This window comes from Oncorhynchus mykiss, chromosome 5 (genome assembly GCF_013265735.2).
Source record: "Oncorhynchus mykiss isolate Arlee chromosome 5, USDA_OmykA_1.1, whole genome shotgun sequence".
Lineage (NCBI taxonomy): Eukaryota > Metazoa > Chordata > Actinopteri > Salmoniformes > Salmonidae > Oncorhynchus > Oncorhynchus mykiss.
In genome coordinates, this window is record NC_048569.1 from 12,924,506 (window position 1) to 12,951,645 (window position 27,140).

Genomic DNA, 27,140 nt, shown 5'->3' on the forward strand with positions numbered 1-27,140 from the left:
CCACAAGCTTCCCACAATAATTTGGGTGAATTTTGGCACATCCCCCCCTGACAGAGCTGGTGTAACTGAGTCAGGTTTGTAGGCCTCCTTGCTCGCATATGCTTTTTCAGTTCTACACATTTTCTATGGGATTGAGGTCAGGGCTTTGTGATGGCCACTTGAATACCTTGACTTTGTTGTCCTTAAGCCATTTTGCCACAACTTTGGAAGTATGCTTGGGGTCATTGTCCATTTGGAAGACCCATTTGCGACCAAGCTTTACCAAGCACAACGCAGCACTCCGGGAGAAGGGCACAACGCAGCACTCCGGGAGAAGGGCACAACGCAGCACTCCGGGAGAAGGGCACAACGCAGCACTCCGGGAGAAGGGCACAACGCAGCACTCCGGGAGAAGGGCACAACGCAGCACTCCGGGAGAAGGGCACAACGCAGCACTCCGGGAGAAGGGCACAACGCAGCACTCCGGGAGAAGGGCACAACGCAGCACTCCGGGAGAAGGGCACAACGCAGCACTCCGGGAGAAGGGCACAACGCAGCACTCCGGGAGAAGGGCACAACGCAGCACTCCGGGAGAAGGGCACAACGCAGCACTCCGGGAGAAGGGCACAACGCAGCACTCCGGGAGAAGGGCACAACGCAGCACTCCGGGAGAAGGGCACAACGCAGCACTCCGGGAGAAGGGCACAACGCAGCATTCCGGGAGAAGGGCACAACGCAGCACTCCGGGAGAAGGGCACAACGCAGCACTCCGGGAGAAGGGCACAACGCAGCACTCCGGGAGAAGGGCACAACGCAGCACTCCGGGAGAAGGGCACAACGCAGCACTCCGGGAGAAGGGCACAACGCAGCACTCCGGGAGAAGGGCACAACGCAGCACTCTGGGAGAAGGGCACAACGCAGCACTCTGGGAGAAGGGCACAACGCAGCATTCCGGGAGAAGGGCACAACGCAGCACTCCGGGAGAAGGGCACAACGCAGCACTCCGGGAGAAGGGCACAACGCAGCACTCCGGGAGAAGGGCACAACGCAGCACTCCGGGAGAAGGGCACAACGCAGCACTCCGGGAGAAGGGCACAACGCAGCACTCCGGGAGAAGGGCACAACGCAGCACTCCGGGAGAAGGGCACAACGCAGCACTCTGGGAGAAGGGCACAACGCAGCACTCTGGGAGAAGGGCACAATGCAGCACTCTGGGAGAAGGGCACAATGGCCACAGGCCGCAAAAAGCATTAGATTTTTTTAGTTTGCATTACAGCCACACAAAAGGGATGCAGCTGTGAAATTCAAGACATTATCAAGTGCTTGTCAAATTGTGAATGAAAGACTGGTGAAGTGTGTACAGCCTGCGTAAAAAAACAAAAACAAAGCAGAGATCATGCCTTTCAAGCAACTTTTTTCAAATCATCATTAGTCACATCATGCAGCCTTACAAAGTATTAAAAATCAAAACATATAGCCCAATGTTTGTAGAACAACTAAAGTCACATTAATAACTCTAAATTAAGCATATAGTAGTACCTCTTTATTTTTTAGCTTCTTTAGACCTGTCTAAAATAAAAATGTATTTATTGTGAAGGTGTAGGCTATATTAAATGTATTTATTGTGAAGGTGTAGGCTATATTAAATGTATTTATTGTGAAGGTGTAGGCTATATTAAATGGATTTATTGTGAAGGTGTAGGCTATATTAAATGGATTTATTGTGAAGGTGTAGGCTATATTAAATGGATTTATTGTGAAGGTGTAGGCTATATTAAATGGATTTATTGTGAAGGTGTAGGCTATATTAAATGGATTTATTGTGAAGGTGTAGGCTATATTAAATGGATTTATTGTGAAGGTGTAGGCTATATTAAATGTATTTATTGTGAAGGTGTAGGCTATATTAAATGGATTTATTGTGAAGGTGTAGGCTATATTAAATGTATTTATTGTGAAGGTGTAGGCTATATTAAATGTATTTATTGTGAAGGTGTAGGCTATATTAAATGGATTTATTGTGAAGGTGTAGGCTATATTAAATGGATTTATTGTGAAGGTGTAGGCTATATTAAATGGATTTATTGTGAAGGTGTAGGCTATATTAAATGGATTTATTGTGAAGGTGTAGGCTATATTAAATGTATTTATTGTGAAGGTGTAGGCTATATTAAATGTATTTATTGTGAAGGTGTAGGCTATATTAAATGGATTTATTGTGAAGGTGTAGGCTATATTAAATGTATTTATTGTGAAGGTGTAGGCTATATTAAATGTATTTATTGTGAAGGTGTAGGCTATATTAAATGTATTTATTGTGAAGGTGAAGGCTATATTAAATGTATTTATTGTGAAGGTGTAGGCTATATTAAATGTATTTATTGTGAAGGTGTAGGCTATATTAAATGTATTTATTGTGAAGGTGAAGGCTATATTAAATGGATTTATTAGATTTTTTTAAATGTAGGTTTTCAAAGGTCAGCAAGTGTGCAAGCCTGGAGATGCTAAATGTGTTTATGTTAATTAACGGTCAATTACCGTGAGACCAACAGTTATTTGCTTGACAATTACTGGCTGACGTAATTTTGTGACTGCCACAGCCCTCGTTGCAACCGAGGACAAAGGATTTTTACACACTACACGCTTCAGCACTTGGCAGTCCTGTTCTGTGGGCTTGTATGGCCTACCACTCTGCGACTGAGCCATTCCTTCTCTATGATGTTTCCGGTGCCGCTCTAGCAGGGCAGAAATTTGACGAACTGACTATTTGAAAGGTGGCATCCTATTATGGTGCCACATTGAAAGTCACTGAGCTCAGTGAGGCCATTCTACTGCCAATGTACGTCTATGGAGATTGCATGGCTGTGTGTTCGATTTTATACACCTGTCAGCAATGGGTGTGGCTGAAATAGCCGAATCCACTAATTTGAAAGGGTGTCCACATACTTTTGTATATATTTTGTACACACTCATTAAGTATTGAAAAGGATGGAGGGCTGAGGAATAATATAATTGAGTCTAGGAATGTCTTTAATTGAGGGTCACAGACCCAAAGACATTTTATGAATGACTGACCCCAGTTAATACCATTGGCTTCATTAAAATCATACACCAATGACGAGCTGCCATTTTAAGTGGCATTTACGTAAACGAAGACTGTATGTTTGGGAAAGGGAAATAAGGAACAACAGCTGATTTTCTCTCTCGTGGTAACCTGACAGTGTTAATTAATGTGGTTGTTCACGACGGGGTGGGGGGGGAAAGAGGTGCAATAAGCTAATTATTGCTCTGTTTTTTCTTTCTCTCCATATCTTTTCCTTCTCTCAAATATTGCTAATCGTTCCTATATACTCCCCCATCAACTGAGGGTAAACCAAGAGAAAGGCTTTTTGTAATGAGGACCTAAAAAAGATGGTTGCCGAGAGCTAATTCGACATCAGCTTTTGAGAAGATGGCGATGGCGCTTCCAGCTTAGGAAGCTAACCCCTCGGCTTAACTTGGCCTTAGCGGCTCAAACTCGACGCGAGGGCTACATTTCACTTCCCCCGTTTTTCACAGCTCACAATAAATAATTGGCTGTGTGGACGATTACCGTCATCCAAAAACATCCAATCGGATCTTTTTTTATTTTTTTATTTATATTCTGGTTTTGTTATGCTTTCCACTACTTTTTGATCCCTTGAGTTGTTGTGGCTTTTTCTCCGCTTGCCGCTGTATTTTAATTGAATGTCACGCTAGGCTGAGGAGATGGAGACATGGAGAAGAGCACAGTTAATTAAGTGTTTTCGGGTCCGTCTTCATCACCCCCTCTCAGGCTGACAGGTTTCTAACATCCCTCCTTCTCCCTCCCTCCCTTTCTCCCTCCCTCCCTTTCTCTCTCCCTCCCTTCCTCTTTTTATCCTTCAGACCATTACCCAATCAGCCATTTCTCTTCTATGGTGGTGTCTTAGTGTCTGAGGGTCCCTAGTCTAGCCCCACAGGTCCAACCCTCTGGTGTACACACCACAAACATACGCACACACACACACATAGAGACACACACAAACACTCCAGTATGCTGGGAAAGTAAAACGTTTTTAATCCCCACTACTTCTTGTCTCACTGTGGTAACATTTCAATGGACTCTATTTCGTAGCGATAAACTGTGAAAAAAATTAGAGTGGAACCGTATGGAAGGTTGACGATGAAGGAATACGACAACAATAAAATGTTTTGGTTTTCTTGCAATGTCAAAGTGTTTCCCTGAATGTGCATGTGTACAAAATCAGTTCGATGTGCGTCACAATGATCATGATAAAAGAACAAAGTACTCAAGTCTCTGTTTGTTTCCCATTACTCTGCTAATGTGGTTGATATATGACTCTTTGGTGGTTTTGGCTGAGATCATGCCGTGTTTAAACACTTTTGTCTCACAATCATGGTTATTTATTATGTGTTTGTGTTTTGCAGTGCGCCCATGCCCTACCTCATTGGAGTACATTCCAGCCTAATGGAGGTAAGTTCCTCACCACAGACCGTTTACAAACCCAACTCATAAGAGAGAGAGTGTGTGTCTACCTGACTGCCTGCGTGTGTGTGTACATGTGTCTCATGTTTGTGTGGAAGTGTAAAGTCCTCTCTCCGTGTCTCTCTCCCTGCAGAAGGTGAGGGGGATGGCCCTGGATGACGTAGTAGTCCTCAACGTAGACACCAACACCCTAGAAACACCCTTTGACGACCTCCAAAGCCTGCCCAACGACGTGGTGAGAAACAGACATTTATAGACACTACATATCCAATTCTCACGAGTGGTGCTATCCCTCTACTGCAGGGATGGACAACATTGATGGGGGTGGGGCCCACAACCAAATTTCGAAATTGCACCTTGTGTATTCTACTATTTTTAAGTTGAGACCCTGAGTTCCCCCCCCGCCCCCCCCCAAAAAAATATATATAAATATATATATTTTTAAATGCACAAAACATTCTTTAGCCTCCCCTGTGCTTACTACCAGTTGAGTAAAGGACCACAAAACATTGACTCAAAGGGAAGCTCCAAATGGTAAATATTGTTATCACTCAAAAATAAATAAATATGGATTATTATACAGGACCAGGACCGGTCAAACGTTTGGACACACCTATTAATTCCAGGGTTTTTCTTTATTTTTAACATTTTCTACGTTGTAGAATAATAGGGAAGACATCAAAGCTATGAAATAACACATGGAATTGTGTAGTAACCAAAAAAAGTAGATTTTATATTTGAGATTCTTAAAAGCTGCCTTGATGACAGCTTTGCACACTCTTGGCATTCTCTCAACAGTCTTGAAGGAGTTCCCACATATGCTGAGCTCTTGTTTGCTGCTTTTCCTTCACTCTGCGGTCCAACTCATCCCAAACCATCTCAATTGGGTTGAGGTCGGGTAATTGTGGAGGCCAGGTCATCTGATGCAGCACTCCATCACTCTCCTTCTTGGTCAAATTGCCCTTACACAGCCTGGAGGTGTGTTGGGTCATTAAGCGCAAACCAGATGGGTTGGCGTCTCACTGCAGAATGCTGTGGTAGCCAGGCTGTTTAAGTATGCCTAGAATTCTAAGTAAATCACTGACAGTGTCACCAACAAAGCGCCATCACACCTCCTCCTCCATGCTTCACGAAGGGAACCACACATGTGGAGATCATCCGTTCACCTACTCTGCATCTCAGAAAGACACGGCAGTTTCAACCAAAAATCTCAATGTCCATTGTTTCTTGGCCCAAGCAAGTCTCTTCTTCTTATTGTTGTCCTTTGCCTGATTCTCCTCTGAACAATTGATGTTGAGATGTGTCTGTTACTTGAACTCTGTGAAGCATTTATTTGGGCTGCAATTTCTGAGGCTGGTAACTCTAATGAACTTATCCTCTGCAGCAGAGGTAACGAAGGTAGAGGTAGCGAAGGTTGAAAGTCAAGCGTCCGCCGATACACAACCCAACCAAGCCGCACTGCTTCTTAACACAGCGCCATCCAACCCGGAAGCCAGCCGGAAACACCGTGCACCTGGCAACCTTGGTTAGCGCGTACTGCGCCCGGCTCGACGCAGGAGGCGACTGGTGCGCGATGAGACAAGGATTTCCCTACCGGCCAAACCCTCCCTAACCCGGACGACGCTAGGCCAATTGTGCGTCGCCCCATGGACCTCCCGGTCGCGGCCGGTTATGACAGAGCAGTACAGCGCCCTTAACCACTGCGCCACCCGGGAGTCCCACAAGTTAACTTTTAACAAGGCACACCTGTTCATTTAAATGAATTCCAGGTGACTACCTCATTTAAATGATATATATATAAAGTTAACCTTTAATCACGGCCGGTTGTGATACAGCCTAGAATCGAACCAGGGTCTGTAGGGACGCCTCTAGCACTGAGATGCAGTGCCTTAGACCGCTGCGCACTCAGGAGCCCAAAAGCTGGTTGAGAGAATGCCAAGAGTGTTCAAAGCTGTGGCTACTGTGAAGAATCTCAAATATAACATTTTTATTTGTTTAACACATTTTTGGTTACTACATGATTCCATATGTGTTATTTCATAGTTTTGATGTTTTCACTATTATGCTACAGTGTATAAAATTGTAAAAATAAAGAAAAACCCTGGAATGAGTAGGTGTGTCCAAACTGTTGACCGGTACTGTATATGTATACTGAACAATTGAAATAAATTCATTAGGTCCTAATCTATGCATTTTACATGACAGGGAATGGAGAGATGCATCTGTTGGTCACAGATACCTTTAAAAAATGGCGGCCTCACAATCGGCCTCAGGATTTCGTCACAGTTTCTCTGTGCATTCAAATTGCCATCGATAAAGTTATTTTTTGGGGGGTGTGGGGGATTTATTCACTTGGCCTACTGTATATTGAAGTATTGCTTTTAGTAGTCATAACACACCTTGCACAACTCTATGGTCCACTAAAACTTCACATTTCCTGATACATCTATGGCAGGGATCATCAACTAGATTCAGCCGCGGGTCGATTTCTTTTCTTGAGCGGATGGTCAGGGGGCCGGAACATAATTACAAATAATTTGTAGAGTGCAAATTGACCACAAGAAGCAAAAAACATATATAATATTTGACTAAAACATAATCATTTCAAACCTTGCTTACATTTACATACGATCACGTGTCTCTCTATTATGCGTGGGAATACTTGGGAACAGATTTCTTGAATTAATATAACTTAGAGCTGATTTCCTGGTGTTTTTTGTCTTTTATGTCTAACAATGAAAATTCCACAAATTAAAAATATATATACAGCGCATTTGGAAAGTATTCAAATGCCTTGACTTTTCCCACATTTTGTTAAGTTACAGCTTTATTCTAAAATGGATTAAGTATTTTTTCCCTCCTCAATCTACACGCAATACCCCATAATGACAAAGCAAAAACAGGTTTTTAGAAATGTTTGCAAATTTATATTACACTTTAAAAAAAAAGCTTATATATTACATTTACATAAGTATTCAGGCCAAATTCGGCACACGGGCCGCCGGTTGGGGAACCCTGATCTATGGTTTATTGAAACAGCCATGCATTTGATAATTAACAGTACAAGATCAAAGCAAATCCCAGCGTCTTTCATGGTTGACTACTGAATGCTACACGTTTCCACCACAACTGAACTGAGCTCAACAATGGTAGTCTCATCCTCTCAAGAGGGCTAGCCACGGTCTTTGAAATATCCATTTAGACTTCCAATGCCGACCAAAACGTAAACACTCCCAATTATACAGATTTGTTGGCATTCATGCTTTTACTATAAATATTAATATTTTGTATCTTTCTTACATTTTTGTCCTCTCAAAAGCTGTCATGTTTTCATCTAATTTAAGCTGTTCCTTGTTTGCTGTTGTTGTTGGCCTTAATTACAACATGAGTCATGCTGTTGGGTCAGAGATGCTGTGTGTTTACACTGATGATCTGGGGTCCTCGCATCCATGCCACCTGCCTATGAAGTGCCCTCCTAATTGCCTGATCAAAAGGCTCGTAGCGCGGTGCTAAGTGACCAGGGGAGAAAGAGCAACCTGCCTTTCTCCTTTTGATCGCAGCCAAATACCAGCCCTGGCTCATGTTAGGCAGCCATTATATTTGTTGTCTGTCTACCTGTGTGTGTTTGTTTTTCATTAGCATTCAGCATTTTAGTGTGTGCTCATTTTAGCGTCATAAGTGGGTGAAATATATTCATGAACTGTCATTAGAAAGAAGAGTGACACAGAGCAGCTGGTTGCTTTGAAGTCTGCAGCCACAATGTCTGTGTGTGCTTCGTGTGGTGTGTGTGATTCATGCACAGTCAAGCTTACATGTATGTGTCTAAACGGGCGTCTGCATGCTTACATTAATGCATGGAGGTGTGTACATCAAGGCTCTCCAACCCTGTTCCTGGAGAGATACCATCCTGTAGGTTTTAACTCCAACCCTGTTCCTGGAGAGATACCGTCCTGTAGGTTTTAACTCCAACCCTGTTCCTGGAGAGATACCGTCCTGTAGGTTTTAACTCCAACCCTGTTCCTGGAGAGATACCGTCCTGTAGGTTTTAACTCCAACCCTGTTCCTGGAGAGATACCGTCCTGTAGGTTTTAACTCCAATCCTGTTCCTGGAGAGATACCATCCTGTAGGTTTTAACTCCAACCCTGTTCCTGGAGAGATACCGTCCTGTAGGTTTTAACTCCAATCCTGTTCCTGGAGAGATACCATCCTGTAGGTTTTAACTCCAACCCTGTTCCTGGAGAGATACCGTCCTGTAGGTTTTAACTCCAACCCTGTTCCTGGAGAGATACCGTCCTGTAGGTTTTAACTCCAACCCTGTTCCTGGAGAGATACCGTCCTGTAGGTTTTAACTCCAACCCTGTTCCTGGAGAGATACCGTCCTGTAGGTTTTAACTCCAATCCTGTTCCTGGAGAGATACCATCCTGTAGGTTTTAACTCCAACCCTGTTCCTGGAGAGATACCGTCCTGTAGGTTTTAACTCCAATCCTGTTCCTGGAGAGATACCATCCTGTAGGTTTTAACTCCAACCCTGTTCCTGGAGAGATACTATCCTGTAGGTTTTAACTCCAACCCTGTTCCTGGAGAGATACTATCCTGTAGGTTTTAACTCCAACCCTGTTCCTGGAGAGATACTATCCTGTAGGTTTTAACTCCAACCCTGTTCCTGGAGAGATACTATCCTGTAGGTTTTAACTCCAACCATGTTCCTGGAGAGAAACGCTCCTGTAGGTTTGAACTCCAACCCTGTTCCTGGAGAGATACCGCCCTGTAGGTTTGAACGCCAACCATGTTCCTGGAGAGATACCGTCCTGTAGGTTTGAACTCCAACCCTGTTCCTGGAGAGAAACGCTCCTGTAGGTTTGAACGCCAACCATGTTCCTGGAGAGATACCGTCCTGTAGGTTTTTGTTCCAATCTTAATATAGCACACTTTATTCTAATAATTAGCTGGTTGATAAACTGATTCAGGTTAGTCACAGCTAGGTTTAGAGTGAAAACCTACAGGAGGGTAGCTCTTCAGGAACAGGGTTGGAGTTCAAACCTACAGGAGGGTAGCTCTCCAGGAACAGGGTTGGAGTTAAAACTTACAGGAGGGTAGCTCTCCAGGAACAGGGTTGGAGTTCAAACCTACAGGAGGGTAGCTCACCAGGAACAGGGTCAGAGTTCAAACCTACAGGAGGGAATCTCTCCAGGAACAGGGTCAGAGTTCAAACCTACAGGAGGACATCTCTCCAGGAACAGTGTTGGAGTTAACCTACAGGACGGTATCTCTCCAGGAACAGAGTTGACTACCTCTGTCTTTTTCGCAAGAATCACTCTGAGAGCCCTCAGCTTGCCACTTACGCAATGTAGTCGTTTACGCTCATTCTTCAAAATAAAGGCCTGAAACTAGGTCTAAAGGCTATAGACACCCTAGGGAAGCCACAGAAAAAGGAATCTGGTTGATATCCCTTTCAATGGGCAATAGGGATGCATAGAAAGACAAGGGTTTCAAAATAAGAGTCACTTCCTGATTGGATTTTTCTCAGGATTTCGCCTGCAATATCAGTTCTGTTATACTCACAGACAATATTTTTACAGTTTTTGAAACTTTAGAGTGTTTTCTATCCTAAGCTGTCAATTATATGCATATTCTAGCATCTGGTCCTGAGAAATAGGTGGTTTACTTTGGGACCGTTATTTTTCCTAAAATAAAAATAGTGCCCCCTAGTTTCAAGAGGTTTTTAAGGACATTTAGAGACTGTCCTGAAGACACTCATGCATTGTCTTGGCTTTGTGCTTAGGGTTATTGTCCTTTTGGAATATGAACCTCCGCCCCAGTCAGGTCCTGAGCGCTCTGGAGAAGGTTTTAATCAAGGATCTCTCCATCCATCTTTCCCTCTATACTGACTAGTGTCCCAGTCCCTGGGAAAAACATCCCCACTGAAAAACATCCCCACAGCATGATGCTGCCACCACCATGCTTCAACGTAGGGATGGTGCCAGGTTTCCTCCAGATGTGACGCTTGGCATTCAGGCCAAAGAGTTCATTCTTGGTTTCATCACACCAGAGAATCTTGTTTCTTATGATCTGAGAGTCTTTAGGTGCCTTTTGGCAAACTCCAAGCAGCCTGCCATGTGCCTTTTACTGAGTGGCTTCCGTCTGGCCACTCTACCAGAAAGGTCCGATTGGTGGAGTGCTGTAGAGATGGATGTCCTTCCAGAAGGTTCTCCCATCTCCACAGATGAATTCTGGAGCTCTGTCAGAGTAACCATCGAGTTCTTGGTCACCTCCCTGACCAAGTCCTTCTCTCCCACTTGTTCAGTTTGGCCAGGCGGCCAGCTCTAGGAAGAGTCTTGGTGGTTCCAAACTTCTTCCATTTAAGAATGATGGAGGCCACTGTGTTCTTGAGGACCTTGGTACCCTTCCCCAGATCTGTGCCTGGACACAATCCTGTCTCCGAGCTCAATGGACAGTTCCTTCGACCTCATGACTTGGTTTTTGCTCTGACAACTGTGGAACCTTATATAGACAGGTGTGTTCCTTTCCAAATCATGTCCAATCAATTGAATTTACCACAGGTGGACTCCAATCAAGTTTTAGACACATCTTAAGGATGATCAAAGGAAACAGGATGCTTTTGAGCTCAATTTCGAGTCTCATAGCAAAGGGTTCCGAATACTTATGTAAATAAGGTATTTCTGTTTTTCATTTTTAGTAAATTTGCTGAAATTTCTATTAAAAAAAACGTTTTTTGCCTTGTCATTATGGGCTATTGTGTAGATTGATGAGGGGGGAAAAAACAATTTAATCCATTTTAGAATAAGACTGAAATGTAACATAGTGTGGAAAAAGTCTGAAAACTTTCCGAATGCACTGTATGTGTGATGCTAGCCACTGATCTCTTTTTGTCTCCTGTCAGATGTCCAGTTCTTATAACATTTAAATGGGACAGATCCTAATTGAATTACTCATTTTAAGGTTGACTCAGCACATATTAAAGTGTGTGTCTGGCAGTATCACTGGGGAACATCATAGGGCACCCATAAAGCCCCCCCGCTCCCAGGAACGGCGTAAAGCTTTAAGAGACTTCCGTCCTGTCATTACACACTTATTCACATCTCTTTTTTTATTTTATTTTGTATTTTTATCACAAGGCTGTAATTCTGGATTTTATTGGGTTTTGATGTATTTTCATTTGTTTCTGTAAATGTGTGTTGAGAGGGGGAGATTATCAAGAGGGTGTTTGTATGTGTGTCTGTTCTGGACAGGTAATGGAAGTATTAAGGAGGCATTAGGAGGTAGTGGAGCTGCTGATGTTACTGAGTTGGAGGAAGCAAGCAAAGCTCTCATGTCATTATACCATCAGATCAAAGACATGTGCAATGACTCAGTACAGTAGGATCAAGGTCCTGATATGCAGCTGATTAGTTACAGCCTACCACACCAGCCCAACTCACCTGACCAAGTGTGTTGAGCTGGAACAAAAGCACACCCACTAGCTGTCCAGGAAGAGAGTTGGCCACCTCTGGTGTTGATGAGGTGACATAGGAAGTGTAGTTGGTGACGTGGGAAGTGTAGTTGGTGACGTATTAAGTGTAGTTGGTGACGTATTAAGTGTTGTTGGTGACGTATTAAGTGTAATTGGTGACGTATTAAGTGTAGTTGGTGACGTATTAAGTGTAGTTGGTGACATATTAAGTGTAGTTGGTGACATATTAAGTGTAGTTGGTGACATATTAAGTGTAGTTGGTGACGTAGGAAGTGTAGTTGGTGACATATTAAGTGTAGTTGGTGACGTATTAAGTGTAGTTGGTGACGTATTAAGTGTAGTTGGTGACGTATTAAGTGTAGTTGGTGACGTATTAAGTGTAGTTGGTGACGTATTAAGTGTAATTGGTGACGTATTAAGTGTAATTGGTGACGTATTAAGTGTAGTTATTGAGGTAGGAAGTGTAGTTGGCGAAGGTATTAAGTGTAGTTGGTGACGTAGGAAGTGTAGTTGGGGACTTATTAAGTGTAATTGGTGACGTATTAAGTGTAGTTATTGAGGTAGGAAGTGTAGTTGGCGACGTATTAAGTGTAGTTGGTGACGTATTAAGTGTAGTTTGTGACGTATTAAGTGTAGTTATTGAGGTAGGAAGTGTAGTTGGTGACATAGGACGTGTAGTTGGTGAAAAGGGGACCACATTACGAGAATGTAGCATGGTGTTTTCCAGTGCTCTTTGTCTTTTTCCCATTACTCTTTCCTTAAACATGAAGTATGACAGTTTATTGTGCGTGATGTTCTACCCGAATGTAAAAATCCAAAGTCCCTCCTGGACACGCTGATTAACGTGAGCTTTACAATCGGCATTTCAAAACCACTATTTTCAATATCCTCCAAACAAATGAGACAGGAAAATACAGCAACATTTAATTTGCGTGTCTCATCTGCCTCTGCTGTTGAAGAAAACAAACCCAGGTTAGGTCATGGCAAATCAAACCCAGGTCATGGCAAATCAAACCCAGGTCATGGCAAATCAAACCCAGGTCATGGCAAATCAAACCCAGGTCATGGCAAATCAAACCCAGGTCATGGCAAATCAAACCCAGGTCATGGCAAATCAAACCCAGGTCATGGCAAATCAAACCCAGGTCATGGCAAATGCCACAAAAAATCTGTGTTCTTTACTACGGGTTATTTTTCTGGTCGAGTTTTCTGCTTTGGGGGAGGCAAATCTTTTGCTAACAATGTAACCGAGCATCTTTAATAACCGGGGGAGCTCACCGTGGGAGAGAAGTGGCGGGGTAAGAGAGAGCGAAGACAGAAGGAGAAAGGATTACTTCAGCCCCGTGCGCTCGCTCCCGGCTAGTGCATTAGCCTAAGCGGCCGTCTCATGGAGTGTATTCATGTAGAATAACGCTGTTGTTGACTCGTGGGCCGCTTTTCCAGCGGTGTGGTGCCTACGGATGCAAGCAAGCGAGAAGGGAGAGAGGGCGGCTGTAGCCTGGGGAAGGGCTGATTAAAGGAGGCCCTGGATCAGACACTTCCTGAGGGATAGGAGGCCTGGGGGGAGAGAGTCTTTCAGTCCATTTCTGGGGGAAGAAGAGGAACGAAGGGAGGGACGAGGGATGAGATGTTTGGAGGAAAGCAGAAAGGAATGGAGGAATGGATGGGTGGATGGAGAGAGAGAGCGATAAATAAAGACACTGGTAAGGTGAAAGAGATGGACGAAGGTAGAGAGTGGGGTAAAATATTTTGGGGTATGGATGGATGAAAAAATGACCTATGAATGCACCTATGACTATAAATGATGCAGTCCTTATGTAGACTCCATAAACAATAATAAGGTAACTGTTTGTTGTTGTTGTTTTCCCCCAGGTGTCATCCTTAAAGAATCGCCTGAAGAAGGTTTCCACGACGACGGGAGATGGCGTGGCCCGAGCTTTCCTCAAGACACAGGCCGCTCTCTTCGGCTGCTACAGGAACGCGCTGCAGATCCAACCGGTGAGACAGACTGAGGGAGAACGAAAGAGGGGAAGGAGGGAGGGAAGGTTTACAGTTAGTAGTGAGCGAGAGAATGAGAGAGAGTGACACACACAGACACGGAGCGAGCTGTTTTTCTTTCCTGGCAGCTCCTCTATATCACCATGGTAATGGTATATGATGACAGTGTGTTTGAATGGGAACAGCCAGCCAGCGCTCGGTCTACTCTGTACCTGCATCAACACTAGGCATGGTTGTGCCGGACCACTAATTATTCTACTATTCCGCCATATGTCGTCAAAAAAGTCTGATCCTTGCGTCGCCCAACCCAATGCGTCTATTTTAAAATCATCTCTCCCGGACATTTACATATTTTAGACGGGGGCAATATGAATAAAACAAATAGAGGTGTCAATCAAGGACTTCCGTGCGCTAGGACGGCATGGTGTGTGTCTGTGTGTGTCTGCCCACTGTTTGAATAATAGCATTAGTGATGCAGATCCCCGTATCCCCCCAGTGTTTAGAGGGGGGTCTGGAGGACAGAATAGCCCCCCTACGTGGGGTACCGGTCCACCCACCAGGGGAGACAGAAAGGGGACACACGTCCTAACAATGGCCCAGCTGGTGCCCCTGCACTACATATGGGGGAGCCAGCGCCTTCCTTCCACCTCCAAGCTGTCACTACGCTGTGGCTAACCCTATAAACCCTCAACTCTAACCCCTAAACCCCTAACCTGTACTCTGGCTGAACCAAGGCCTCTTCTGCCTAGGAGACACTGGGGAGTTTTTATTGTGTGTGCTTTGGCCCATTCGGTGTCCGACATTTCTTGTGACCCACCATGTGGATGGTGTATTTCTAGTCAGGACCCAAAATGAATCCAATAAATGACCCGGGCCACCCACTGTCACGGATATCCTGCTCTCATCGTTATCATGGAGCTGGTCAGAAAGAGATATAGCCCTGATATTGCTGAAGCTTTTTTTAATATATTTTTTTATTCTTCTTTCTTGCTTTCTTACAGTGTTATAATGATGTGCAAATAGTACAAAAGTACAAAAGGGAAAATGAATAAACATAAATAGTGGAGTTTGTTCTTCACTGGTTGTCCTTTTCATGTGGCAACAGGTCACAAATCCTGCTGCTGTGATTGCACACTCACTCTCTCTCTCTCTCTCTCTCTCTCTCTCTCTCTCGCTCTCTCCCTGCACCTCTTCTCTCTCTCCCTCTCTTTATCTACCTCTACCTCCCCACCCCTCTCTATCTCTTTCTCTTTCTCTCTCTCTCTCTCTCTCTCTCTCTCTCTCTCTCTCTCTCTCTCTCTCTCTCTCTCTCTCTCTCTCTCTCTGTCTCATGCTCGGCGCTAGTTGTCATTAAGTCTGAACTGCAGAACCAATTAGTTTGATCCAGAGGGGATGTGATGTGCAGCAGCAGTATGGACAGTGGGGATAGGAAGGGGCGTGTGTGTGTGTGCGTGCTCTCTTATTTGGCAATGGACCTCTTAGCTATGCTTGGATACACATCATCAAGACAGGACAAGATACTGTACAAAAACACCCGACAGACACTCAACCATACAGAGGCAAACTCACTCACACACACACACACACACACACACACACACACACACACACACACACACACACACACACACTAGACAAGCAGAGCAGCCCAGAGAAACAAACACGTTCTCACTAAGCAGTTGTGTCTTGTATGAGTTGTTGTGTGGTGTGTGTTGACCCACTTATTGCTTTCCCTGTGAGTTTACTCTGAGTGTGCAAAACATTATGAACACCTTCCTAATAATGAGTTGACCCCCCCCCCCCCCCCTTTGCCCATAGAACAGCGTTAATTCATCAGGGCATGGACTCTACAAGGTGTCGAAGCATTCCACAGGGATGCTGGCCCATGTTGACACCAATGCTTCCCACAGTTGTGTCATGTTGGCTGGATGTCCTTTGGGTGGTGGACCATTCTTGATACACAGGAAACTTTTGAGCGTGAAAAACCCAGCAGTGTTGCAGTTCTTGACACACTCAAACCAGTGCACCTGGCACCTACTACCATACCATGTTCAAACGCACTTAAATCTTTTGTCTGGAGACTGGCTAGGCCACTTTTGTCTTGCACATACACAATCCATGTCTCAATTGTCTCAACGCTTAAAAGTCCTTCTGTAACCTGTCTCCTCCTCTTCATCTACACTGACTGAAGTGGATTTAACACGTGATGTCCATAAGGGATCATAACTTTCACCTGGATTCACCTGGTCAGTCTGTCATGGAAAGAGCAGGTGTTCCTAATGTTTTGTATAGTCAGTGTATTTGTGAGCTTTACAACATGTTCCAAACTGACGTTTCATACCGCTGGTTGACAAATCACTATTAATACATGTTTAAGTGGCCTCTAACAGTGACAAACACACACACACACACATACACGTACGTACGTACGTACGTACGTACACTCAGATTCAGTCAGTGATCTTACAGCCACACAGTAACATACGCATACATTTTGTACAGATGTAGGATCTTAATTTGAGCCAGTTTGCTACAGCAGGAAAATAACACATGTTGACTATAATTAATGGACATTGTAGTAGGGGTTGATACACTACCTGACCTAAAGTATGTGGACACTGGCTCGTCGAACATCTCATTCCAAAATCATGGGCATTAATATGGAGTTGGTCCCCCCTTTGCTGCTATAACAGCCTCCACTCTTCTGGGAAGGCTTTCCACTAGATGTTGGAACATTGCTGCGGGAACTTCCTTCCATTCAGCCTCTAGAGCGTTAGTCAAGTCGGGCACTGATGTAGGGTGATTAGGTCTGGCTCGCAGTCGGTGTTCCAATTCATCCCAAAGGTGTTTGATGGGGTTGAGGTCAGGTTTCTGTGCTGGCCAGTCAAGTTCTTCCATAAAGATCTCGACAAACCATTTCTGTATGGACCTCCCTTTGTGCAAGGGGGCATTGTCATGCTGAAACAGGAAACTTTTGTCACAAACTGCTGCCACAAGTTGTAAGCACAGAATTGTCCAGAATGTCATTGTATGCTGTAGTGTTAAGATTTCCCTTCACTGGAACTAAGGGGCGTAGCCCGAACCATGAAAAAGAGGCCCAGACCATTATTCCTCCTCCACCAAACTTTACAGTTGGTGCATACATTGGGGCAGGTAGCGTTCTCCTGGTCGTCCGCCATACCCAGATTTGTCAGTCGGACTGCCAGATGGTGAAGCGTGATTCATCACTCTAGAGAACATGTTTCCACTGCTCCAGAGTCCAATGGCGGCGAGCTTTAAACCACTCCAGCCGGCACTTGGCATTGCACATGGTGATCTTGGCTTATGTGCGGCTGCTCAGCCATGGAAACCCATGAAAGTCACTGAGCTCTTCAATAAGGCCATTCTACTGCCAATGTTTGTCTATGGAGATTGCATGACTGTGTGCTTGATTTTATATACAGTGGGGCAAAAAAGTATTTAGTCAGCCACCAATTGTGCAAGTTCTCCCACTTAAAAAGATGAGAGAGGCCTGTAATTTTCATCATAGGTACACTTCAACTATGACAGACAAAATGAGAAGAAAAAAAAGCCAGAAAATCACATTGTAGGATTTTTAATGAATTTATTTGCAAATTATGGTGGAAAATAAGTATTTGGTCAATAACAAAAGTTTATCACAATACTTTGTTATATACCCTTTGTTGGCAATGACAGAGGTCAAACGTTTTCTGTAAGTCTTCACAAGGTTTTCACACACTGTTGCTGGTATTTTGGCCCATTCCTCCATGCAGATCTCCTCTAGAGCAGTGATGTTTTGGGGCTGTTGCTGGGCAACACGGACTTTCAACTCCCTCCAAAGATTTTCTATGGGGTTGAGATCTGGAGACTGGCTAGGCCACTCCAGGATCTTGAAATGCTTCTTACGAAGCCACTCCTTCGTTGCCCGGGCGGTGTGTTTGGGATCATTGTCATGCTGAAAGACCCAGCCACGTTTCATCTTCAATGCCCTTGCTGATGGAAGGAGGTTTTTCCTCAAAATCTCACGATACATGGCCCCATTCATTCGATCCTTTACATGGATCAGTCGTTCTGGTCCCTTTGCAGAAAAACAGCCCCAAAGCATGATGTTTCCACTCCCATGCTTCACAGTAGGTATGGTGTTCTTTGGACGCAACTCAGCATTCTTTGTCCTCCAAACACGACGAGTTGAGTTTTTACCGAAAAGTTAAATTTTGGATTCATCTGACCATATGACATTCTCCCAATCTTCATCTGGATCATCCAAATGCTCTCTAGCAAACTTCAGACGGGCCTGGACATGTACTGGCTTAAGCAGGGGGACACGTCTGGCACTGCAGGATTTGAGTCCCTGGCGGCGTAGTGTGTTACTGATGGTAGGCTTTGTTACTTTGGTCCCAGCTCTCTGCAGGTCATTCACTAGGTCCCCCCGTGTGGTTCTGGGATTTTAACTCACCGTGATCATTTTGACCACACGGGGTGAGATCTTGCGTGGAGCCCCAGATCGAGGAAGATTATCAGTGGTCTTGTATGTCTTCCATTTCCTAATAATTGCTCCCACAGTTGATTTCTTCAAACCAAGCTGCTTACCTATTGCAGATTCAGTCTTCCCAGCCTGGTGCAGGTCTACAATTTTGTTTCTGGTGTCCTTTGACAGCTCTTTGGTCTTGGCCATAGTGGAGTTTTGTAGTGTGACTGTTTGAGGTTGTGGACAGGTGTCTTTTATACTGATAACAAGTTCAAACAGGTGCCATTAATAGAGGTAATGAGTGGAGGACAGAGGAGCCTCTTAAAGAAGAATTTACAAGTCTGTTAGAGCCAGAAATCTTGCTTGTTTGTAGGTGACTAAATACTTATTTTCCACCATAATTTGCAAATAAATTCATTTTTTCTCATTTTGTCTGTCATAGTTGAAGTGTACCTATGATGAAAATTACAGACCTCTCTCATCTTTTTAAGTGGGAGAACTTGCACAATTGGTGGCTTACTAAATACTTTTTTGCCCCACTGTACATGTCAGCAACGGGTGTGGCTGAAATATCCAAATCCACTCATTTGAAGGGGTGTCCACATACTTTTGTATATATAGTGTACATTTTTCGTTTGGGAAAATTAAGTCTGAAATTTGATAGTGCTAATGAGGGGCGTTATCACTGGCGTGTGTCCTTCTCCTCCTCCAGTCTGTCCGGGGGTCCAGACCTCTCATCTCTACAGTAATGATATGATCTCCACAGAACCATTAGAGGACGGCAGGCAACCCTTCTAACGTGCTAATGTCCTGCTGGCCAGGTGGTCTCTCACACACGCACTCACACAAACGCACACTGCTCGCACAAACACAAACACACAGTTAATATGGACAAAATGGTTGCGCTCCTGTGTGTGTGTGTGTGTGTGTGTCACCTAATGCTCAGTAACAGTGGCAGGTGTCGTCTAAGCATGTTTGGGGAATATGCTCCTCTCAGGCCCTGGTAAACGCTCCCCTCACAGGAGACAAGTCATGCTCTCCTCTGGCTCTAGTTTACAGTTCAGCCTCCTTGACATGAGACTTAGTTAAGGATGACTGAATGTCTGTGTGTGTGAGCAGGCAGGTTACCCATGAAAGAAATCCGTATTCTACGTCCATCCATATCTGAGGATGTTCTGGAGATGATGTGGAAACTGGCCACTAGGGGCAACAGTGAGCACTGTTACCTTCAAGTAGTTTTCGGTTTTGCTAGGGCATTGGGGACGGGGATGGTGGATAAGCGTAAGCATCTGCCTCTGATTCCAAAGGTTGCCAGTTCAAATCCAGTGATAGAAAGTTTTTATTTAAGCCTCTCCCAGTCCTTAACCCTTACCTTACCATGCTGAGTCAATGTCTAAACTAACCCGTACCTTACCATGCTGCGTCAATGTCTAAAATAACCCTTACCATGCTGAGTCAATGTCTAAAATAACCCTTACCTTACCATGCTGAGTCAATGTCTAAACTAACCCTTACCATACCATGCTGAGTCAATGTCTAAACTAACCCTTACCATGCTGAGTTAATGTCTAAACTAACCCTCACCTTACCATGCTGAGTTAATGTCTAAACTAACCCATACCATACTGAGTTAATGTCTAAACTAACCCTTACCATGCTGAGTTAATGTCTAAACTAACCCTTACCATGCTGAGTTAATGTCTAAACTAACCCTTACCATACTGAGTTAATGTCTAAACTAACCCGTACCTTACCATTCTGAGTTAATGTCTAAACGAACCCTTGCCTTACCATGCTGAGTCAATGTCTAAAATAACCCTTACCTTACCATGCTGAGTCAATGTCTAAACTAACCCTTACCATGCTGAGTTAATGTCTAAACTAACCCTTACCATACCATGCTGAGTTAATGTCTAAACGAACCCTTGCCTTACCATGCTGAGTTAATGTCTAAACTAACCCGTACCTTACCATGCTGAGTCAATGTCTAAACTAACCCTTACCATGCTGAGTTAATGTCTAAACTAACCCTTACCTTACCATGCTGAGTTAATGTCTAAACTAACCCTTACCATACCATGCTGAGTTAATGTCTAAACTAACCCTTACCATACCATGCTGAGTTAATGTCTAAACTAACCCGTACCTTACCATGCTGAGTCAATGTCTAAACTAACCTGTACCTTACCATGCTGAGTCAATGTCTAAACTAACCCTTACCATGCTGAGTTAATGTCTAAACTAACCCTCACCTTACCATGCTGAGTTAATGTCTAAACTAACCCTTACCATACCATGCTGAGTTAATGTCTAAACTAACCCTTACCATACCATGCTGAGTCAATGTCTAAACTAACCCGTACCATACCATGCTGAGTCAATGTCTAAACTAACCCTTACCATGCTGAGTTAATGTCTAAACTAACCCTTACCATACCATGCTGAGTTAATGTCTAAACTAACCCTTACCTTACCATGCTGAGTTAATGTCTAAACTAACCCGTACCTTACCATGCTGAGTCAATGTCTAAACTAACCCTTACCATGCTGAGTTAATGTCTAAACTAACCCTTAACATACCATGCTGAGTTAATGTCTTTAACTAACCTATACCTTACCATGCTGAGTTAATGTCTAAACTAACCTATACCTTACCATGCTGAGTTCATGTCTAAACTAACCCTTACCTTACCATGCTGAGTCAATGTCTAAACTAACCCGTACCTTACCATGCTGAGTCAATGTCTAAACTAACCCTTACCATGCTGAGTTAATGTCTAAACTAACCCTTACCATACCATGCTGAGTTCATGTCTAAACTAACCTATACCTTACCATGCTGAGTTAATGTCTAAACTAACCCGTACCTTACCATGCTGAGTTAATGTCTAAACTAACCCTTACCATGCTGAGTTAATGTCTAAACTAACCCTTACCATGCTGAGTTAATGTCTAAACTAACCCTTACCATACCATGCTGAGTCAATGTCTAAACTAACCCTTACCATGCTGAGTTAATGTCTAAACTAACCCTTACCATACCATGCTGAGTTAATGTCTAAACGAACCCTTGCCATACCATGCTGAGTTAATGTCTAAACTAACCTATACCTTACCATGCTGAGTTAATGTCTAAACTAACCCTTACCATACCATGCTGAGTTAATGTCTAAACTAACCTATACCTTACCATGCTGAGTTAATGTCTAAACGAACCCTTGCCATACCATGCTGAGTTAATGTCTAAACTAACCCTTACCATGCTGAGTTAATGTCTAAACTAACCCGTACCTTACCATTCTGAGTTCATGTCTAAACTAACCCTTACCATACCATGCTGAGTCAATGTCTAAACTAACCCTTACCATGCTCAGTTAATGTCTAAACTAACCCTTACCATACCATGCTGAGTTAATGTCTAAACGAACCCTTGCCATACCATGCTGAGTTAATGTCTAAACTAACCCTTACCATACCATGCTGAGTTAATGTCTAAACTAACCTATACCTTACCATGCTGAGTTAATGTCTAAACTAACCCGTACCTTACCATGCTGAGTTAATGTCTAGACTTAATCTTAAATTTGGCGTTTGGAACAGCTTTGAAATTTTACATTTGAGAAACATGGATGAACTGGTCTAATGGTCTAATTCTGACATGAGACTGTGAGAGCTGGTAGGTATGAGAGCAGTGCTAGGTGTGTGTGTGTGTGTGTGTGTGTGTGTGTCGTGTGTGTGTGTGGATCGTGTGTGTGGATTGTGTGATGCGATCGGACAGTGCTAATCTGCTATCAGCCCCCCACACTGACAGCTAATTAACAGGATGAGCCTCGGACTGCTGATGGAGAGAGAGAGAGAGAGGAAGACAATGGTAGAAGGAGAAAGAGGGGTAGAGGTGGCTTATTAACATGCACAGTATACTGTACTCCTTGCAACGTACAGTGAGGGAAAAAAGTATTTGATCCCCTGCTGATTTTGTACGTTTGCCCACTGACAAAGAAATGATCAGTCTATCATTTTAATGGTAGGTTTATTTAAACAGTGAGAGACAGAATAACAACAACAAAATCCAGAAAAAACGCATGTCAAAAATTTTATAAATTGATTTGCATTTCAATGAGGGAAATAAGCATTTTTACCCCTCTGCAAAACATGACTTAGTACTTGGTGGCAAAACCCTTGTTGGCAATCACAGAGGTCAGACGTTTCTTGTAGTTGGCCACCAGGTTTGCACACATCTCAGGGGGATTTTGTCCCACTCCTCTTTGCAGATCTTCTCCAAGTCATTAAGGTTTCGAGGCTGACGTTTGGCAACTCGAACCTTCAGCTCCCTCCACAGATTGTCTATGGGATTAAGGTCTGGAGACTGGCTAGGCCACTTCAGGACCTTAATGTGCTTCTTCTTGAGCCACTCCTTTGTTGCCTTGTCCGTGTGTTTTGGGTCATTGTCATGCTGGAATACCCATCCACAACCCATTTTCAATGCCCTGGCTGATAGGAGGTTCTCATCCAAGATTTGACGGTACATGGCCCTGTCCATCGTCCCTTTGATGTGGTGAAGTTGTCCTGTCCCCTTAGCAGAAAAACATCTCCAAAGCATAATGTTTCCACCTCCATGTTTGACGGTGGGGAAGGTGTTCTTTGGGTCATAGGCAGCATTCCTCCTCCTCTAAAGACGTCGAGTTGAGTTGATGCCAAAGAGCTCCATTTTGGTCTCATCTGACCACAACACTTTCACCCAGTTTTCCTCTGAATCATTCAGATGTTCATTGGCAAACTTCAGACGGGCATGTATATGTGCTTTCTTGAGCAGGGGGACCTCGCGGGCGCTGCAGGATTTCAGTCCTTCACAGCGTAGTGTGTTACCAATTGTTTTCTTGGTGACTGTGGTCCCAGCTGCCTTGAGATCATTGACAAGATCCTCCCGTGTAGTTCTGGGCTGATTCCTCACCGTTCTCATGATCATTGCAACTCCACGAGGTGAGATCTTGCATGGAGCAAGAGTGAGTGAGATTGACAGTTCTTTAGTGTTTCTTCCATTTGCGAATAATCGCACCAACTGTTGTCACCTTCTCACCAAGCTGCTTGGCGATGGTCTTGTAGCCCATTCCAGCCTTGTGTAGGTCTACAATCTTGTCCCTGACATCCTTGGAGAGCTCTTTGGTCTTGGCCATGGTGAAGAGTTTGGAATCTGATTGATTGATTTCTTCTGTGGACAGGTGTCTTTTATATAGGTAACAAACTGAGATTAGGAGCACTCCCTTTAAGAGTGTGCTCCTAATCTCAGCTCGTTACCTGTATAAAAGACACCTGGGAGCCAGAAATCTTTCTGATTGAGAGGGGGTCAAATACTTATTTCCTTCATTAAAATGCAAATCAATTTATAACATTTTTTACATGCGTTTTTCTGGATTTTTGTTGTTGTTATTCTGTCTCTCACTGTTTAAAAAAACCTACCATTAAAATTATAGACTGATAATTTCTTTGTCAGTGGGCAAACGTACAAAATCAGCAGGGGATCCCTCACTGTACGTATACAGCACAGTTTTACTTAAGCAATAAGGCATGAGAACCCAGGGATTAAAGTGTGAAAAACACAGACTAAGTAAGGGTTATTCTTAGGCCCAACCCAGAGCGAAGGGAAACAGCCCTTAGGAGGGAGTTGTATACAATAATTATTCGGTTTGAGTGCTTTTATAAAACTGTTGTCAACATATTTTTTTTTAAAGATTAACAACATTTTTTCCATTAAAATTTTTATTTTATTGAGTAAATATATTTATTTCATCCTTCCACCAGATGATATGTCTGGGGAAAAGCCAGTTGTTAGTTCTGAGATTCAGAAGTTGCTAGTCAGACAGGCTGGTTGCTCATTCTATTCATTCTATAGGAAATGGTTGGTATGCTAAGCAAGTCATTGGCATGTAGCTATGCAGGCTAGCTACTTCTCTGCTAGCTAGCCAACTAAGACTAACACACAATCACTTCAAGCAGACGAAATTACAGAAAACTATGTCCATTTTTGTTTGTTTTACCTTTGTTTCTATTGCCAATGATTTGTGTGTATCCATTATAATGATCCTGATAAATGAATTTGCCTGGCTTAGAGAAGCGGTCAGTCTCTATGCAACATGTTCATATGGCACAACGGGGACAAATCCCCAATGTTGCAAACCTAATTCTAAGCTAGGCTACATGCATGGGGAGATAATGTCTTGACCCTTTTTTTCCAGGGGAGATGAAGTTTATGAATGGCCTGGCTGGACTTTGACAATTTAAAAGGAACTGTTAACAGGCGTTACACAGGGATTGTGATAATAATAACTCCTTGCTATCAACCAATCAGCATCCAGGATCCAAACAAATCATTTTAGAAATGTGTTTAAAGGAGCTACATCTAATATTTTCACATTGTATTTCACAAAATAAAGAAGTCTTAACTGGATGTTGGAAAGTGGTTGTAAAGATGGACTAGGGTTAGTGGTAGGTAATGTTCAGTATCTCCCTTGGTGTCTTTCTCCTATTTTGCTCTTTCCTCCACCATTCTCTCTGTATGTTATCTTATTCTCCCTGCCCTCAATTTCTCCTCTTCTCTACCTCTCCTCCTTCTCTTACGTACACATTCCAGAGGAGAGCAGCTTTCGTCGAGGAAAGTTGGAGGGAAAATATAATCCGTGCAAACAAACTGTAATACACACCTAAGACACACACATACAAACACACACATACAAACACACACACACACACACACACACACACACACACACACACACACACACACACACACACACACACACACATACACACGCACACACACACACACACAATGTTGGACACAAGGAAAGTTACACTAATATAGTATGTCTAGTTCCACTCCTGCTGTCCCGTGTCTTACGCAGCAGTGCCATCTAGTGGTCAAAATAGGTTTTCATACTCTACCTCCAAAAAAAGGAAACTATTAAATACTATTACATTTTATTTAACCTTTATTTAACTAGGCAAGTCGGTTAAGAACAAATTCTTATTTACAATGACGGCCAAACCCGGACGACGCAGGGTCAATTGTGCGCCACCCTATGGGACTCCCAATCATGGCTAGATGTGATACAGCCTGGATTAGAGCGCTGCGCCACTCGGGAGGCAATCTTTATTTAATTTACTGTGGTTTTGTTTTCTATTCAGCCTATTTGATTAAATGTCGTTCTTTAAACTTGTAAAAAATATATATAAAACGTATATAAAAAACAAAGATCACTTCATAGTCGTGGATTGGAAGAGAAACTAAATGTTGATATGTCAAACACGCATTAGTAACGGCCATTGTAAAAACACATTGAATGCCAAACCAGATCCAAGATGTCACTGGATATACTTTCTGCTGATTGGTCCATGTTTTTGTGTACCTTCAGGGAGAGCCAATAACGTTCAGTGAGGAGGTCTTTGTGACCCACCGCTCCAGTGCCATGAGACAGTTCCTGCAGAACGCCATCCAGCTGCAGCTCTTCAAACAGGTACACACACACACACACACACACACACACACACACACACACACACACAATAATAGGCACACACACACACACGCACTCACAATAATAGGCACACACACAATAATAGGCACACACACACCCCATTTCTCATTGGAATAAACCTTTCTCCATCTCTGTAGTTCATCGATGGCCGCTTGGACCTGCTGAACGCTGGTGAGGGCTTCAGTGATGTTTTCGAGGATGAGATCAACATGGGAGAGTATGCAGGTGTGAATACAATCATATAAAAAAAATGACTCGTTTTTTTTTTTTTTACTCTGTCTCAAAGCACTTGACTTGATCTTTGGTTGGGGACCGGCAGACATTTTATGCGCCTCCAAGGTCACCATAAACCAGTAGGCACGAAACAGAAGTCAACGTTTTGAAACTGAAGTAGACAACTCCCTGTCCAATAACAATGCTCATTGATGTTCTCTGTTTAAAAATGTATTAAAACAATTCAAGAATACTGCTATTCTTGGGTTAGGGACATTGAGACGTCCACTGCTATAGACGTTAGTAATGAGACATGGGTTAGGGACATTGACTCCTCCACTGCTATAGACGTTAGTAATGGGACATGGGTTAGGGACATTGACTCCTCCACTGCTATAGACGTTAGTAATGGGACATGGGTTAGAGACATTGACTCCTCCACCGCTATAGTAATGGGACATGGGTTAGGGCAGTGGAGAAGTCAGTGGTCCTAACTCATGTCCCATTACTAATCTGTATAGCAGTGGAGAAGTCAGTGGTCCTAACTCATGTCCCATTACTAATCTGTATAGCAGGGGTTCCCAAATGTTTTGCTTTGCGACCCACCAATTAAGGTGTCTGTTGAGTCGTAACCCACCTTAAGGGTTGAGCAGTGAAAAAGCAGTCCCGACCCACAGTTTGGGAACCACTGCTCTATAGAATATAGAATGGTCCACTGTGTTAAGACGTTGACCTTTCACCCTTGTGACCTCTCCTCTGTGTTAACTCCAAAGGCAGCGACAAAAACTACCACCAGTGGCTATTCACAGTAAAGGTAGGTCCTACATTTCAACCCATAAAAGTGCCCATATTTAACACAGTCACATGAGTAAATAAACTGTTGATTTCTCACATGCTGAGAGAGAAAGTTTAGGGATTTTTTTTATGGTAGAAAACAATGGCAACATTTCTATGACTGTTGCCATGTAAT

At 43.5% G+C, this 27,140-nt stretch overlaps 1 protein-coding gene across 5 annotated transcripts in view; it reads left to right on the forward strand.

The window, feature by feature from the left end:
• Positions 1-27,140, forward strand: part of LOC110523223 (DENN/MADD domain containing 1A) — a 175,508-nt gene that overhangs the window by 121,674 nt on the left and 26,694 nt on the right. For all 5 annotated transcript variants that reach the window (XM_036976817.1, XM_036976815.1, XM_036976818.1 and 2 more), the window contains 6 exons: positions 4,429-4,474; positions 4,620-4,721; positions 13,832-13,957; positions 25,835-25,936; positions 26,095-26,182; positions 26,944-26,984. In XM_036976817.1, coding sequence (XP_036832712.1) covers positions 4,429-4,474; positions 4,620-4,721; positions 13,832-13,957; positions 25,835-25,936; positions 26,095-26,182; positions 26,944-26,984 — 505 coding nt within the window. The remainder of the gene's footprint in view (positions 1-4,428; positions 4,475-4,619; positions 4,722-13,831; positions 13,958-25,834; positions 25,937-26,094; positions 26,183-26,943; positions 26,985-27,140) is intronic.